We start from the raw sequence: 16,733 nt of genomic DNA on the forward strand, positions 1-16,733 counted from the left end.
CATCTATGCTTCGGTATTGAGTCACGCTTAGAGCGCCACCTACTGGCGACAGAAAGTTTCTCTCAGTACTGCACACCGAAATAGCACACCCTTTAACGGCGCCACACCCCGACACGCGTGGGGTGCGAGGGCCCGCTCACTGCTGCTCGCAGCCCTAGTTAGAAGTGTCTTTCCATGTACCTTTTATTTTGAAATGTCCACAAAACCGGGAGTTAATGCTTCCTGTCAGCTAGATGGCTAAAAGTTTGCTCGCTAGCTGTCTTTTCAATGATAGCTAACATCAGCTAATGATCAGTCTGATGATTCAGATGATCAGAATGATTATATTACTAATGTGTTAGCTAGCTAGCTAAATGGCATGAACTAGCTGCTGACAGTAGATAGCCAAATGTATAAGCTAGAGCCAGGGATGGGCAGTATTTCTATTACTTGTATTTGAAATACGTATTTCAATTACTTTGGAGTATTTTGTAATTTGTATTTTATAAGGCCGATAAAAAAACAAAATATTGTAGAGTGGAGTAATTTTGTATTTAAAATACTCAAAATACTTTCTCCACAAATAAAAAAAACTAAAATAATACATATTCTTATAATATTGGATGTAACAATAAATAATGTTTTAAGGCTCATGTCCCTAGGCTTTTTTCCCCTTTTTTTCAATTGAAAAACGTTGAGCGCAGGTCTCCAAAGACTGTAGACAGTGAACAAGTTAACAAGCTAGCTATCTTGCTGCTGTTTAACTACCTAGACCGTTGGTGGACAGTGAACCGTGCAGCTCTCAGACTTGACAAGCATGCTCACATGGATGCAAATTGACCCACACTACCAGTGCCACCCTGCTCACGACTTCAGATCTTCAAATTCAACGGATTGTCTGTCAAAGTAAATTATAATCTCAAACTAGTGATCGATGCTAACATGCTAATAACGCTAGCATGCTGTCTAGGATGACAGAACTCCTGTCAGAAGTGACAAAAAAAACAGTTGAAAACACCATGGCCAACACATTGGAATTCAATGTATGACAGTTTGAATCAGCTGGCCACTTTAAGAGACAAACTACCTGAAATGATAGAAAAACATCAGCTCCCCCCATTAATAAAAATATGTATACAGTACATGATCAATCAAGCTGTTGTCTTTTAATAGCTTTGCTTGGTTACACTGACATTCTGTGACTGTTCTCCCTTTTTGTGGGGTTCACCAGAGCGTTGTGTATATCATATAGCCCAGACCTGAATACTCTGCTTTACCAAATTGAGAGAAAAAAGAAAAAGAAAAGAAGCATTTCCTGTACTTTAAATACAAAATACATGTATTGTATTTTGATACATTTTCTGGCACCAGTATTTTGTATTTTATTTTGATACATTAATTTGGGGGTATTTTGTATTAAGATACATTTTGATGTATTTGCCCATCTCTGGTGTTAGCTATGTAGCTAGCTAGCTCTAACATTAGATAGCTACTCTAGCACGCCAGACTAATTACTCTAGCACGCCAGACTAGTTTAAAGGTGTCAAGCTTCCACAGGAAAAAGCATATAAAAAATCGATCTTGGGATTTATGAAGCAATTATCGTTAATTCAAATGAAGATCGATTTTGAATCATAAATTATTTTTTTTCAACCCAGCCCTATACACACAAACACACACACACACACACGCACAAACACACACAGATTAAGTCCTCAGATACTGTCGGGTGTAGGCTACACCACATCAGGGCCCTCCTGAATCACTCACAGAACACAGGCTTGTCTCCCCCTCGTGTCTCAACACAGGACGTCCAGCAGTGCAGCATAGGTCTCTCTCTGGTCCTGCTCCTCCACCCGCCCCACCAGCCCATGATAACATCCTCCCAGCCAGCAATGAACTCTTCTAACTCATTACATTAAAGCCATTTAGCAGACACTTTTATCCAAAGCGACTTGCATTTAAAGTAGTACTACTACTCGGCAGAACTCATAAGTGCATCTCCTTTCTAACAAGTGACTAGGAGCTTAATCTAGTGCTAAAGCCAAAGTGCAAGAGTAGCAAAATATAAATACAATAGGCACTTTAATAGGGAGGATCCTGATAGTAGGCCTACTTCTTGAAGACTTGAAGAGTTTCAAGTCTGCGGTGAAAGATGGGCCACTCAACTCAAACTTTATTTATAAAGCACATTTAAAAGCAACCGCGGTTGACCAAAGTGCTCTAAGTGTTGTGGGCAGCGACTGTGCTGTCCTGACGTCAGTGGGCAGTTCATTCCACCACTGCGGGGCCAGGACAGAGAAGAGCCGTGACCGTGTCCCATCTTCCGCAGGGACCTCAGAGTGAGGGGACACACCCCACCAGCCCACGTTAACATCCTCCCAGCCAGAGATGAGCTCCACTTTGCTGTAGCCTCCAGTCCTCCTCAGTCTCTCAGCTAATCAAACCATTCAGGCTTCAACACCTCATTCTTCATCTGCTCAATTACTCCCGTTTCTCCCCCCTTTCTCTCTGTCTCTCTCTCTTTCTCTCTCTCTTCCCTCCCTCCCTCTTTGGTTGGAAGTGATCATTTGCTTTCTATTTGAGCTGATAACATCCCCGGCATTGTCTGAGCTTGCTCAGTCGCCAGCGAGGCCCCGCCCCCCCACAGCCGCCCGTGGCCTCCGGCGGTGCCGTCGTGTTATTGGTGCATTATTTCACGCATGCCCTCCCCTCTTATCTGCCAGTCCCGAGGTGACGCTAATAGACTGGAAACATGGAGACGTTTATGAAGCATGCGCCGTGTTTATGAAAAAATCCATAAAGTGCGACAGCGGCGAGCGGAGATGAAAGAAAGGCTTTAATAGATGGCGGCGAGAGGGGGCGGAGCCATCGAGGAGCTGACAGAACGGACGCCTCCTCCTCCCAGATTGATACTTTTAAAAAATGGGATTGCATTTTGTTGGTTTGGAAATGTAGTTAAACGCTGTAATTAATCTGTGCATAGGCTACGGCAAGCCAAGTAACATACATACGCACGCACAAGCACACACACACACACACACCCCAAAGAGCTGTACATGCCTCAGTTCTTAGCTAATGACCTTTTCTGCTGTAACTATGGTAACTAGAGTGGATGTGGAGTCCACTGAGGGAGGGATGATGGTGAGGAAGAGGAGTGAGGGTGAGGAAGAGGTGTTTAAAGAAGCTCATTGTTCTAACATGTTTAAAAAGAACTCGGCTCATTGTTCTAGCATGTTAATAAAGCTCAGCTCATTGTTCAAGCATGTTTATAAAGACATCGGCTCATTGTTCTAATATGTTTATAAAGACCTCAGCTCATTGTTCTAAAATGTGTATAAAGACTTCAGCTCATTGTTATAACATGTTTATAAAGACCTCAGCTCATTGTTCTAGCATGTAGACCACAGATCAATGTTCTAACATGTTTAAAGACCTCAACTCATTCTTCTAACATGTTTAAAGACCTCAGCATATTGTTCTAACATGTTTAGCCTTCCTGTAAGAAGATTATTCTCATTTCTGCTCCTGATGCACTCCGCTCAGCTCCTCCCTTTGACGCTAACTGGCAACGTCGGATCCACTTTCCCCACAATGCTTCACAGTCCACTTTGACAATTCCCCAAATCCAATGCAAATCCTATTGCACGCTGGCGGGAGGCTCCCGCAATATTGACTGTCACTCACAATTAGGGGATTGTGGGAAGGAAGGGGCTTTAGCGTGTGTTTGGTGGGGGACCTGAGGCTCGCCCCCACTAGCTCCCCAAGCGCACCCTCCGAATGTGATCAGTGGGCCTAATCTCCCAGCACACTTCCCCAGGGAGCTTCCATTTAGAACTAACAGGGAAGAGGAGATGTTTAACAGCAATTCATCCGGTCAGGTTGCCATTCAGGCGAGGGCTGTGTATTGTGTCCGCTGCTGCAATGCAGCTCCAGAGGGATTGTGGGAGAAGCGGCCAGCGTGAACTCAAGGAGGTGTAAATAAAACCAGCCAGTGTAGGAGTCCCGCTGTTAACTGAGTCTGGTTAATGACAGGTCAACCTCGCCTGCAAGCTTAATGGTCTGTTATGAGTCCAAATGGATTTATTGTTCAGAAAACGTGGATGCTATACAGAACGTCTGTTCCGTTTTTCTTGTGTTATTATTGAGAGAGTGTGGGTTCGAAAGCTAGGAGACCACTGGGAGGAAACTTACTAATCACCTTTTCCTGTTATTTATTATTTTATTTTTTTTAAAGATCCTGGCTTGACATGGTTGCTATTGTTGTTGCAGTGGAATGTTGTTTGATATAAGACTAAATGTCGGTGCTCTATTCTGAAGCTTCACTCCTGATGGAGTGACTGACGTGAGAGAACAAGGGCATTTCTGAAAATTGAATTATGCAAATTTTGAAAAAAAAAAACACAAGACTGGATGATTTGCATTAAAATCCCAGATAAACATCAACAAACCCAAACGTGAACAAATTGTCTGGAAGACCTTTTGGGCTCTCATGTATCTTAAGGCGGAGCAGTGACCACAGTCAAACCCTCCAGCCCTAAAGCCAACCCTTATTAACCACGTCTCCTCCATTATGCTAAACATGACCTCCTGACTGGAGCTAATTAAGGATGTAATCAATAGACTAAAGGATGTTCAAACCAGGAATTAAATCTGTTTTTTTACATCTCTGTACCTCCAGGATGATTTAGGCTGTATTCCGAATGCTAGGGCTCTACCCTTCGTAACGGTCGTTTTCGAAGTGAATAAGCGATGGTCACTTTTGCTCCCTTCGCTCCCACAACTCTTTGCGACTTTTGTCTCCGGTCAATAATTTATCAACAAAAATGGTGGCCGTTGAGGCGACAGTAATTTGGCTACCTAGCTTAATGCTTTGCGGACATTGTAGCTAAATCTGTTTTTTTAATGTTTTTTAATCTGTTTTTTTTCAGATATCTTAGTTACATTATGATTGAACTAGTTATTTGTATTTTTTAATTATATGTGTGGTAATTACGAATTTACGCTGTAGCTAGCTAACCAGCATTAGCCCAAGTTGGCAGCTGCTGGTCAGCGATGAGAGACGGAACTCCAGCCAGGCTGGTAACCCTCGTCGCGGGAAGGGAGGGTGCATCAGGCGGCTGTGATCCATGACAGTACCAGCCTACGTTATTTTCTGAATAGAATCCAACGGCTATTTCCCAATAAAGAATCCCTCCTGTGTACAAGCAACTCCCACAAAGACAATAATGAGAAGCACAAGCTGAAAAGTGGAAAAGTTCAAGCACAGTTGTGTTTGGCTGAGATATGAATGGGACATCGGACGCAAAACAAGCAACTCCCCCAAAGATAATAATGAGAAGCACAAGCTGGCAGGTGGAAAAGTTCAAGCATATAGTTGTGTTTGGCTGAGATATGAATGGGACATCTGACGCAAAACTAGCAATAGCCGATTGGCTACAGCTGTATCAAACTCAGCTGCTTAAACAGGTGATGCACATTTACTTCGTGAAATTCTCTGATGACCCCGCCGTTTTGGGGGGGCTCATAATAGCTTGAGATCCTTTCCCACTCCGAAAGCTTAGCTTTAGTTAAGATAGGATGTATTCATTAACAATGGATATGGTTAGCCAAAAATGTAGCTTGTGACAGACAGACAGACACATGCGACAGCCCTGAAAATGATGTTGAAGGGCATTCCAAACGAGCGTTACTTTGACACCCTACTCCCCATGCTCTTCACAGTGCTCACTATGAAGGGAAGACACTCCGTAGGGTGTAGGGCGTAGGGATGAGTCCTTCGGTTTGAAATACAGCCTTAGACTGAAATATCTGAAATATCACACCAAACATCTCCATACACCTACAGACAGGACATCATACAGGTTAAACATCTCCATACACCTGCAGCAAGGACATCATGCAGGTTAAACATCTCCATACGCCTGCAGCAAGGACATCATGCAGGTTAAACATCTCCATAAACCTGCAACAAGGACATCATACAGGTTAAACATCTCCATACACCTGCAACAAGGACATCATACAGGTTAAACATCTCCATACACCTGCAGCAAGGACATCATACAGGTTAAACATCTCCATACACCTGCAACAAGGACATCATACAGGTTAAACATCTCCATACACCTACAGACAGGACATCATAGAGGTTAAACATCTCCATACGCCTGATGCTAAACAACATCCGGTTTACTCATTCTGTAGATCAAGTAAGCTGGGGATCCTCAGCCAATCACAGACAGACAGACAGACAGACAGACAAACAGACAGACATACATATAGACAGACTCCCATCCGGGACATACAGGTCTGTAGATATGACCAAGTCAATCACTGTAGATCTAACGAAGTCTATCACGGTAGATATCACCAAGTCTATCACTGTAGATATGGTCAGGTCTATCATTGTAGATATCACCAAGTCTATCACTGTAGATCTCATCAAGTCTATCACTATCACTGTAGATATCACCAACTCTATGACTGTAGATATGACCAAGTATATCACTGTAGACATGACCAAGTCTATCACTGTAGATATCACCAAGTCTATCACTGTAGATATGACCAAGTCTATCACTGTAGATATCACCAAGTCTATCACTGTAGATATCACCAAGTCTATCACTATCACTGTAGATATCACCAACTCTATGACTGTAGATATGACCAAGTATATCACTGTAGACATGACCAAGTCTATCACTGTAGATCTCACCAAGTCTATCACTGTAGATATCACCAAGTCTATCACTGTAGATATCACCAAGTCTATCACTGTAGATCTCACCAAGTCTATCACTGTAGATATGACCAAGTCTATCACTGTAGACATGACCAAGTCTATCACTGTAGACATGACCAAGTCTATCACTGTAGATATCACCAGGTCTATCACTGTAGATATCACCAGGTCTATCACTGTAGATATCACCAAGTCTATCACTGTAGATCTCACCAAGTCTATCACTGTAGATATCACCAGGTCTATCACTGTAGATATCACCAAGTCTATCACTGTAGATCTCACCAAGTCTATCACTGTAGATATCACCAAGTCTATCACTGTAGATCTCACCAAGTCTATCACTGTAGATATCACCAAGTCTATCACTGTAGATCTCACCAAGTCTGGTAAGCAGTATGCCTGCATCTCAACAGACTTGAGCAGAAACATGCCTTCATCAAACTAACCAGATACTGAATCGTTTATATTCTGTCAATGTCTTGCGATTAGTTGCGTCTAGTTAGTCATATCACTGCACATCCATCACATTAAGAGACGACCGAACAATTTCCAAACGCGCGCGTGCGACACTAGACCGATGACATTCTCCGGGAAATAATTAAGATCACAGAATAAGAATTGGAGCCATCCGACCCCCCACCTCTCCTCAGGCACGCCTCTCTTTTAATAGGATTCTACCTTTAATCACTAATTATTTCCCAAAGTGAGAGAGAGGGGGTAGGAGGGAGGGGGCGGGGGGCTGGGGGTTATTTGGTCCCAGAATGCAACACTTCAGAGGCAGCACATCTGCATACTCACAGCGAGAGGCTAATTGTATCAATATGTAAAAATCCCCCCCATCACCTCCCAAACACAGAGATGCTGCACATACATTTCTGTTGTAATTGAACCAGTGTAGCGAAAAGGCAGGGGGGCAAGGGAGGGGAGGAGGAGAACAGGAGGGGGAGACATACTGGGAGACAACGTGGAGTCACAGGATTCAGCGTACAAACCGCTCTGTACACAAGCTAACTTCATTGTTTTCCTGTATTTCAAACTGTATTTCAACCCCCGGCAATGATCCCATGGAAAAACAGAGAAATGCAACAGATCAAAGAAAACATGGAATTCTGTTCAAACTGCGAGGTCATAACTCGCTCAGCCTTTTTTTTGGGGGGGGGGGACAAAACCAAACAATCCACGTCGAGAACAAACAAGATGCTATAAATATCTTCTCCGAAACTAACAACACTGAATCCTAGCTTCACCGGTGAAACAATGGTGTGATATGTCTCTAGATGACTCAACTCCAGAGAGAAAGAGAGAGAGAGAGAGAGGGAGAGAAGGAAAGAGAGGGAGAGAGAGAAAGAGAGAGAGAGGGAGGGAGAGAGAGAGGGAGAGCGGGAAAGAGAGGGAGAGAGAGAGGGATGGAGAGAGAGAGAGTGTGGTCTCTCAACATGTGTTCTCACTCTGAGGGATTTGTGTACGGGCTGAAGGTCAGTGTGGAGGAGATGGACCTTAGCCTTGTTGACAGTACCTTGACAACTGCACTCCTACGTAATGCACGCAGCGTAAACAGTGCAGCCAGCCAGCCATGCAACCACCACCACACTTCCTATGTCGGGCCTTTGAAACCAGAATTCTTTCTGTGTTACAGACAATATGAAAGAGACCATGTTTACCCAGTTCTAAAATGCATAGACACGGACACCGATGGACACACGCACATGCGCACACACACACGCACACACACACACACACACACACACACAGCTCCACATGTTCTCCCCACCACCCTCTGAGCAACTACAGCCCCCCCCCCCCCCTAAAGCCAGCCAGGTATACCCCAGGGCTGTCCTACCCTGAGGGCCTGGCTGTAGGGCCCGATGTTGGCCGGGGCCCAGTGGGAGAGGCTCTGGACGTGGAGGGCGTGTCTCTGGTGGAAGGAGTCTGGCTCTTGGGTCTGCTGGACCCAGTCCTGCAGCAGACAGTCCACCTGGAGCAGCTGGCCAGGGGGCAGAGGGGCCTGCACGCACACCCTGGGGGGGACGGGGTGGAGGGGAGGGAGAGGGAGGGAGGGAGGGAGGGGAGAGGGGAGGTGGTGAGAGGGTGGCCAAGCATCCGGGGCGCCTGACCTTCATCTCAACACCGCAGAGGAACAAGTACTGCAGCTCTAGGCGTCAAAGGAGGTGTGTGTGTGTGTGTGTGTGTGTGTGTGTGTGTGTGTGTGTGTGTGTGTGTGTGTGTGTGTGTGTGTGTGCGTGTGTGCGTGTCCTCACCTGGCTGGCGGGTTGAGGCTGAAGTGTGTCCTGTAGACGGCGTTGACTGCGCTGAAGTCCTCCATGTTCCTCACATACAGGTGGACCAGGACCACATGCTTCATCTGCCAGCCTCTGGTCTCCAGCTCACCTAGACAGAGAACACTGCATTAACACTGCCCTGAACACAGTAAACGTAGCATTAACACTGCCCTGAACACAGTAAACGTAGCATTAACACTGCCCTGAACACAGTAAACGTAGCATTAACACTGCCCTGAACACAGTAAAGGTAGCATTAACACTGCCCTGAACACAGTAAAGGTAGCATTAACACTGCCCTGAACACAGTAAAGGTAGCATTAACACTGCCCTGAACACAGTAAAGGTAGCATTAACACTGATCTGAATATAGTACATACGGCATTAACACTGATCTGAATACAGTACAGATGGCCTTAACACTGACCAGAGACTAGCACACAACGTAACGACAGCATTAACACTGACATCAACACAGTATAGACAGCCTTAACACTGACCTGAACACACAGCATTAACACTGACCTGCACACAATAAAGACAGAATTCACACTGACATCAACACAGTAAAGTCAGCATTAACACTGACCTGAATAAAGTAAAGATAGCATTAACACTGACCTGAACACACAATAAAGACAGCATTAACACCGACGTGAACACAGTAAAAACTGTGTTCATCTTTACATGAACACAGTAAAGATAGCATTAACACTGACCTGAACACACAATAAGGACAGCATTAACACTAACCTGAACACAGTAAAGACAGCATTAACACTGACCTGAACACAGTAAAGACAGCATTAACACTAACCTGAACACAGTAAAGACAGAATTAACACTGACATGAACACAGTAAAGACAGCATTAACACTGACCTGAACACAGGATTTTTCAGGATTTATTTATTTAAAATAAAACATTCAAACACACAGTAAAGTCAACATGAACACTGCAGATATCAAAAACAACAGTTAATGTTTAATGATCCCAGTGATATTTGAATGCATTAAATGTACATGATAGTTGCAAGTAAGTGACATTTTTATATGATGTCTTTGAATACAGAGGCAGCGCAGCCTCTCTCCCGGCCATCTTGAGATAGAGGCTGCAGCAGCGCAGCCTCTCTCCCGGCCATCTTGAGATAGAGGCTACAGCAGCGCAGCCTCTCTCCCGGCCATCTTGAGATAGAGGCTACAGCAGCGCAGCCTCTCTCCCGGCCATCTTGAGATAGAGGCTACAGCAGCGCAGCCTCTCTCCCGGCCATCTTGAGATAGAGGCTACAGCAGCGCAGCCTCTCTCCCGGCCATCTTGAGATAGAGGCTACAGCAGCGCAGCCTCTCTCCCGGCCATCTTGAGATAGAGGCTGTAGCTTGTAGTTTGTTTTTCCTGGCATCTCAGAGCACTTCACACACTTCGCCCTCATACAAAGAAGCTGTTCATTAAATATTAACTTGTTTAATATTGTCTGTGCCCTGAGAAGGCTGGGCTGAGCCCGGCATCACACCATAAACATTAAATATGCTTTTCATCTTTCTCCCCTCACTCTCCTTCCAAACACAGACGAGAGAAGAAACCAGGAGAAGATGCTGTGGTAAAGTCTGCACTTTAAAACATTCTGGGGGGCAAAACAGCTCACCCACCCAACATGTGTGTGCGTGTGTGTGTGTGCGCGTGTATGTGCGTGTGTGTGTGTGTGTGTGTGTGTGTGTGCAGTTAGTCTTGAAGTGTCTATCCTTCTCTGGCAGGCCAGCTGCCACGCCTCTGTGAAGGCCTAAGTCCCTGACGCACGCACGCACGCACGCACACACACACACACACACACACACACACACACACAGCAGGCGCCTGGCCTCTGTCGCCTCCCGACGTTAAGGGAGCTAATCCCCGTCTCTGCCCACACCTCTTACAGTGAGTTAGGCAAACGCAACAAGGGGAGAGAGAGAGAGAGAGAGAGAGAGAGTGAGAGAGGGTGTTGCTTTCTTTCTTCTGTATTTATTGTTTGTGGTGTGTGTGTGTGTGTGTGTGTGTGTGCATGCATGTCCCAGACCATCGCTCTACTGTACTTTACTGTACTCTCTCCCTCTCCTTCTCTCTCTCTCTCCCCCCTCTCTCTCTCTCACTCTCTCTGTCTGTCTGTCTGTCTGTCTGTCTGTCTGTGTGTGTGTGTGTGTGTGTGTGTGTGTGTGTGTGTGTGTGTGTGTGTGCGTGCATGCGTGTGCGTGTGTGTGTGTGTGTGTGTGTGTCTCTGTGCTGTCTGTACCTTGCAGCAGGGTGAAGGCGGCCGTGGTCTGGCCGGTGATGTCTGTCTCTGGGCTGAGGAGGCCGGTGATGTCTGTCTCTGGGCTGAGGAGGCCGGTGATGTCTGTCTCTGGGCTGAGGAGGCCGGTGATGTCTGTCTCTGGGCTGAGGAGGCCGGTGATGTCTGTCTCTGGGCTGAGGAGGCCGGTGATGTCTGTCTCTGGGCTGAGGAGGCCGGTGATGTCTGTCTCTGGGCTGAGGAGGCCGGTGATGTCTGTCTCTGGGCTGAGGAGGCCGGTGATGCCGGAGATCCACTGGTACCCTCTGGAGGTCTTGGAGGAGAAAGAGGGAGGGAGGTCTGGAGGGAGGGAGGGAGGGAGGTCTGGAGGGAGGGAGGGAGGGAGAGAGAGAGAGACAGAGAGAGAGACAGAGAGAGACAGAGACAGAGAGAGAGACAGAGAGACAGAGAGAGAGAAAGACAGAGAAAGAGAGAGACAGACAGAGAGAGACAGACAGAGAAACAGACAGAGAGAAACATATATATATATATATATAGAGAGAGAGAGAGAGAGAGAGAGAGAGAGAGAGAGAGAGAGAGAGAGAGAGAGAGAGAGAGAAGGAGAGGGAGAGAGTACAGTAATTCATACATGAACAGAATGTAGCAGATGAAATAGGGATTGCTAGACTGTCATAAATGTTCTTGGAACGACAGCCCTTGTCAAGTGATCACTCAGAAACGTGAGCATCATGTCACTGACCACATGACACACACACACACACAGGCACACACACACACAGGCGCACACACACAGGCACACACACACAGGCACACACATCTCACCACAGCTCAACTGACAACCAAGGTCGCCACTTGACGTAGATTCCTGCTGGATGTCTTGGGCTTGATCAGCATATTCCGCCTCCTTCGTCATCTCGTCGATGGCGTTCTGGCAGGGACAAGCGCCAAGGGGCGGGGCCTGCGCCACCCCAGCCTGCAGTAAAACCGTACGGGGGAAAGGCATCAGGCCCGGCGCCACGCGGCACTACACCGAGCGCTGCGTGGCGGCCTGCTTCGATATCGCCCCCTGCTGTGAGTGAGCCAGCCCGCCCTGACCGGAGCGCAGCCACACACACTATAACCGCCAGGTGAATGAATATGAAACAACACGCGAACGTATTCATGAATTAGCGGACCTCGGGGGGGTTGGGGGGGGGGTTGTCTGCGTTCTGATACTTTAAAATCGATCACGCACGCCAGCTGTCGGTCAGAACAGCTGACTGGGTTCCCCTGTCAGACGTTCTCCAGACCGCTGCTGTTTGATGCGTCTGCTTATCCCGCCCTTCGCCTCCAGACCCTCCTCTTCCTCTTCTTTCAAACCGAATAAACACATCGTAAGCATACTGTAAACGCCAACATATTACCTGCCCAATCCCACCAGGGCATCATATATTAGAATAAATATTTCATATCCCCCCCCCCCCCCCCCCCCACCCTCTCTCTCTGCTGCTAGTTGCATCTAACAAAATGATAATCATATTAATTATAAATATATAATTAGTATAATTATCTTGTGGAAGAGGCAGAGAAAATAGCCGGACTGGGCGCCGACCGCGGGCAAATGACGGCGTGCGTCCCCGCCCCCCCCGAGAGCCGTTTCCTCTATGATGTCACAGCGGATCTGTCATCCTGACGTCGAGAGCTTCTGACCGCTGAGCCGGGGCAGGCTCTCCCCCGGAACACAGGGCGCAGAATCCCCCTGCACACCCCCCCCTCGGAGTCCTGGGGGGCTGGGGGAGTGTGTGTGTGTGTGTGTGTGTGAGGGGGAGTGTGGCGGTTGTGTATGTGTGTGTGTGTGTGTGTGTGTGAGGGGGGGGGGGGTGTTGAGGGAGAAACAGATAGCTGCAGGGGGTCGCCAGGGTTGTGAGTGGGGGGGTATGGTTTCTGTAATGACCCAAACACACACACACACACACACACACACTGTGCCCTAGAGCCATGCCCAGGCCATGGCCTACTCCCATTCTTCTGTGTGACCCCTGCACGCACGAACACGCGCGCGCACGCACACACACACACACACACACACACACACACACACACGCGCAGCTTGATCTGACACCTGACCTGACAGGGTCAGCCCAGTCAGCCATCAGCTGATGGAGGAGTCAGGGAGGGTCCTGCTGCCTCCTTCTCTCTTTCCCTCCACCCTCCACCGCTCTCCCCTCACCCCCGATCCCTCCACCCCCCTCCCTATAGCCCCACGCCCCCACACCCCCCTGCCCCCACCTGCCTAGCCAGCTACCTGAACCCACAGTCTCTTAATGTGAGCGGACATGTTTATTAAGCCGGGCTTAGTATTAATGTGAGCCGACGTGTTTGTTAAACCAGCCTTAGTTCCAGGCAGGGATGAATATTGTACATGTCAATGTAGGCCGTGCGATGCTGGAGGAAAGAGGGTTAGGAGGGAGAGAGAGAGAGAGGGATGGAGAGGGAAGGAGAGAGAGGGAAGGAGGGAGAGAGAGAGAGGGATGGAGAGAGAAGGAGAGAGAGGGAGGGAGGGAGAGAGAGGGGGGGGGGAAAGAGGGAGAGGAAGGGAGAGAGCGACAGAGAGAGAGAGAGAGAGAGGGCGGGAGAGAGAGAGAGACAGAGAGAGGGAGGGAGGGAGGGAGGGAGAAAGAGAGAGAGGGAGGGAGGGAGAGGGGGAGGGAGAGAGAGGGCGGGAGAGAGAGAGAGACGGAGAGAGAGAGAGGGAGGGAGAAAGGGAGGGGGAGAGAAAGAGAGAGAGAGGGAGACAGAGAAAGAGAGGGAGAGAGAAAGAAAGGGAGGGAGGGAGGAAGTTCCTGTGGACACTGATCTTCTCCTCCCCTACGGCTCTTTCTGTGTTCTGTTGACAAAGTTATCAGGCACCAAAAGGCATCGTTTAAGGGCTGTTCTGTTCCATTAGATTTGTGTTCACTGAGTCATCTTGATGTCACAGTGAAATTGGGGTCAAATTGCTCCCTACACGAAATATAGAACGTTTTACTCTTTGCAAGTTATGTTTGGGGATACATTTACGAATAGATACACACAAAAGCTAGATGAACCCAAAGCTTACGGTGTCCTTGTCCTCTGTGTGCATCTCAGTGAAGCGCAAGTAGCCAACTGGAGCAAACGCATCCGCAGAGTGGATCACGGTCTCCATCGCATCACTGCAAAGAGAACATCACACTGAAAATAAACCCAGCAAACCTGATCAACCCTGTAACCCGCCACACCTGATCAACCCTGTAACACAGCCTACCTCATAAACCCTGTAACACAGCATACCTGATCAACCCTGTAACACAGCATACTGTACCTGATCAACCCTGTAACCCACCACACCTGATCAACCCTGTAACACAACAAACCTGAGCAACCCTGTAACCCACCACACCTGATCAACCCTGTAACACAGCATACCTGATCAACCCTGTAACACATCATACCTGATCAACCCTGTAACAGATCATACCTGATCAACCCTGTAACACAACAAACCTGAGCAACCCTGTAACCCACCACACCTGATCAACCCTGTAACACACCATTCCTGATCAACCCTGTAACACATCATACCTGATCAACCCTGTCACACAGCATACCTCTTCAACCCTGTAACACAGCATACCTGATCAACCCTGTAACAGACCATACCTGATCAACCCTGTAACCCACCACACCTGATCAACCCTGTAACACAGCATACCTGATCAACCCTGTAACACAGTATACCTGATCAACCCTGTAACACAGCACACCTGATCAACCCTGTAACACAGCACACCTGATCAACCCGATACACCCTGTAACCCACCACACCTGATCAACCCTGTAACACAGCAAACCTGATCAACCCTGTAACACAGCATACCTGATCAACCCTGTAACACCGCATACCTGATCAACCCGATCAACCCTGTAACACAGCATACTGTACCTGATCAACCCTGTAACCCACCACACCTGATCAACCCTGTAACACAGCATACCTGATCAACCCTGTAACGCAGCATACCTGATCAACCCTGTAACACAGCACACCTGATCAACCCTGTAACACAGCATACCTGATCAACCCTGTAACACAGCACACCTGATCAACCCTGTAACACAGCATACCTGATCAACCCTGTAACACAGCATACCTGATCAACCCGATCAACCCTGTAACCCACCACACCTGATCAACCCTGTAACACTGCATACCTGATCAACCCTGTAACACAGCATACCTGATCAACCCTGTAACACAGCATACTGTACCTGATCAACCCTGTAACCCACCACACCTGATCAACCCTGTAACACAGCATACCTGATCAACCCTGTAACACATCATACCTGATCAACCCTGTAACACAGCATACCTGATCAACCCTGTAACACAGCACACCTGATCAACCCGATCAACCCTGTAACCCACCACACCTGATCAACCCTGTAACACAGCAAACCTGATCAACCCTTTATCATAGAATACCTAATCAACCCTGTAACACAGCACACCTGATCAACCCTGTAACACAGCATATCAACCCTGTAATACAGCATACCTGATCAACCCTGTAACACAGCATCCCTGATCAGCCCTCTAACACAGCATATCAACCCTGTAACATAGTATACCCGATCAACCCTGTAACTCACAGACGGTGTGACTTACATGACTATAGTTTTCTTGAAGAGGGGACAGTCGAGGGTGAAGGTCTCGTATTCTCCTCCCTCTCCACAGACGTGAACACCATACTTCTTACTGAGCTGAAAAAAACAAAAAGGGTAACATTCACTACACTGAACCACCTTGAAAAAAATTATTTCAATATGACTCAAATATTGTTTTATTGAGAGAAACATTGCATATTATTACTATGAAAGCATGTTATTAAAATCAGAGTAAAAATGTGTGAGGGTTCAGTCAGGGTGAGGCAACTCTCTGACCTGCTTTAGATAGGGTTCCATGGCTGCCAGGGGTTTGCCTAAGTGCTTCTCTGGGTCCAGACCTGCCAAACACATGGCACACACACACACACACACACACACACACACACACACACACACACACACACACACACACAGATGAGAAGAGGAAAGAGAGAGAGCCTGATCAGGGGAAGAGAGAGAAAGAGAGAGGGGGGGGGGTAGACAGAGAGAGATAAAGGGAGAAAGAGAAAGTCAGAGTAGGGGAGAGGGGGGAAGAATTGAGAGAGAGTGGGGAGGGAGGGAGAGAGAGAGAAAGGGAGAGAGAGAGAGAGAGAGAGAGGAGGGAGGGAGAGAGGGGGGGGAGAGACAGAGACAGAGAGGGAGAGCGAGAGGGATAGGGGGAGAGAGAGGGAAGGAGGGAGGGAGACAGAGGGAGGCAGGGGGAGGGATGGAGAGAGCCTGATCAGGGAAGGAGAGAGAGAGAGAAATAGAGAGGGAGGGTGAGAGAGAGGAGGAGGGAAGGAGAGAGAGAAAG

General features: G+C 47.6%; 1 protein-coding gene across 1 annotated transcript in view; it reads right to left on the reverse strand.

Moving 5' to 3' along the window:
* Positions 1–16,295, reverse strand: part of LOC311319629 (uncharacterized protein) — a 47,901-nt gene extending 31,606 nt beyond the window's left edge. Inside the window, exons 1-7 of the mRNA XM_084451209.1 lie at positions 16,217–16,295; positions 15,942–16,036; positions 14,352–14,445; positions 12,095–12,245; positions 11,276–11,611; positions 8,989–9,118; positions 8,571–8,748 (exon numbers count right to left, since the gene is read on the reverse strand). Of these exons, the coding sequence (XP_084307335.1) occupies positions 8,571–8,748; positions 8,989–9,118; positions 11,276–11,611; positions 12,095–12,245; positions 14,352–14,445; positions 15,942–16,036; positions 16,217–16,291 (1,059 nt within the window). The 5' untranslated portion in view covers positions 16,292–16,295. The remainder of the gene's footprint in view (positions 1–8,570; positions 8,749–8,988; positions 9,119–11,275; positions 11,612–12,094; positions 12,246–14,351; positions 14,446–15,941; positions 16,037–16,216) is intronic.
* Positions 16,296–16,733: the final 438 nt, after the last annotated feature.

Source organism: Borostomias antarcticus (assembly GCF_949987555.1).
Source record: "Borostomias antarcticus genome assembly, chromosome: 16".
NCBI classification, from domain to species: Eukaryota; Metazoa; Chordata; class Actinopteri; order Stomiiformes; family Stomiidae; genus Borostomias; species Borostomias antarcticus.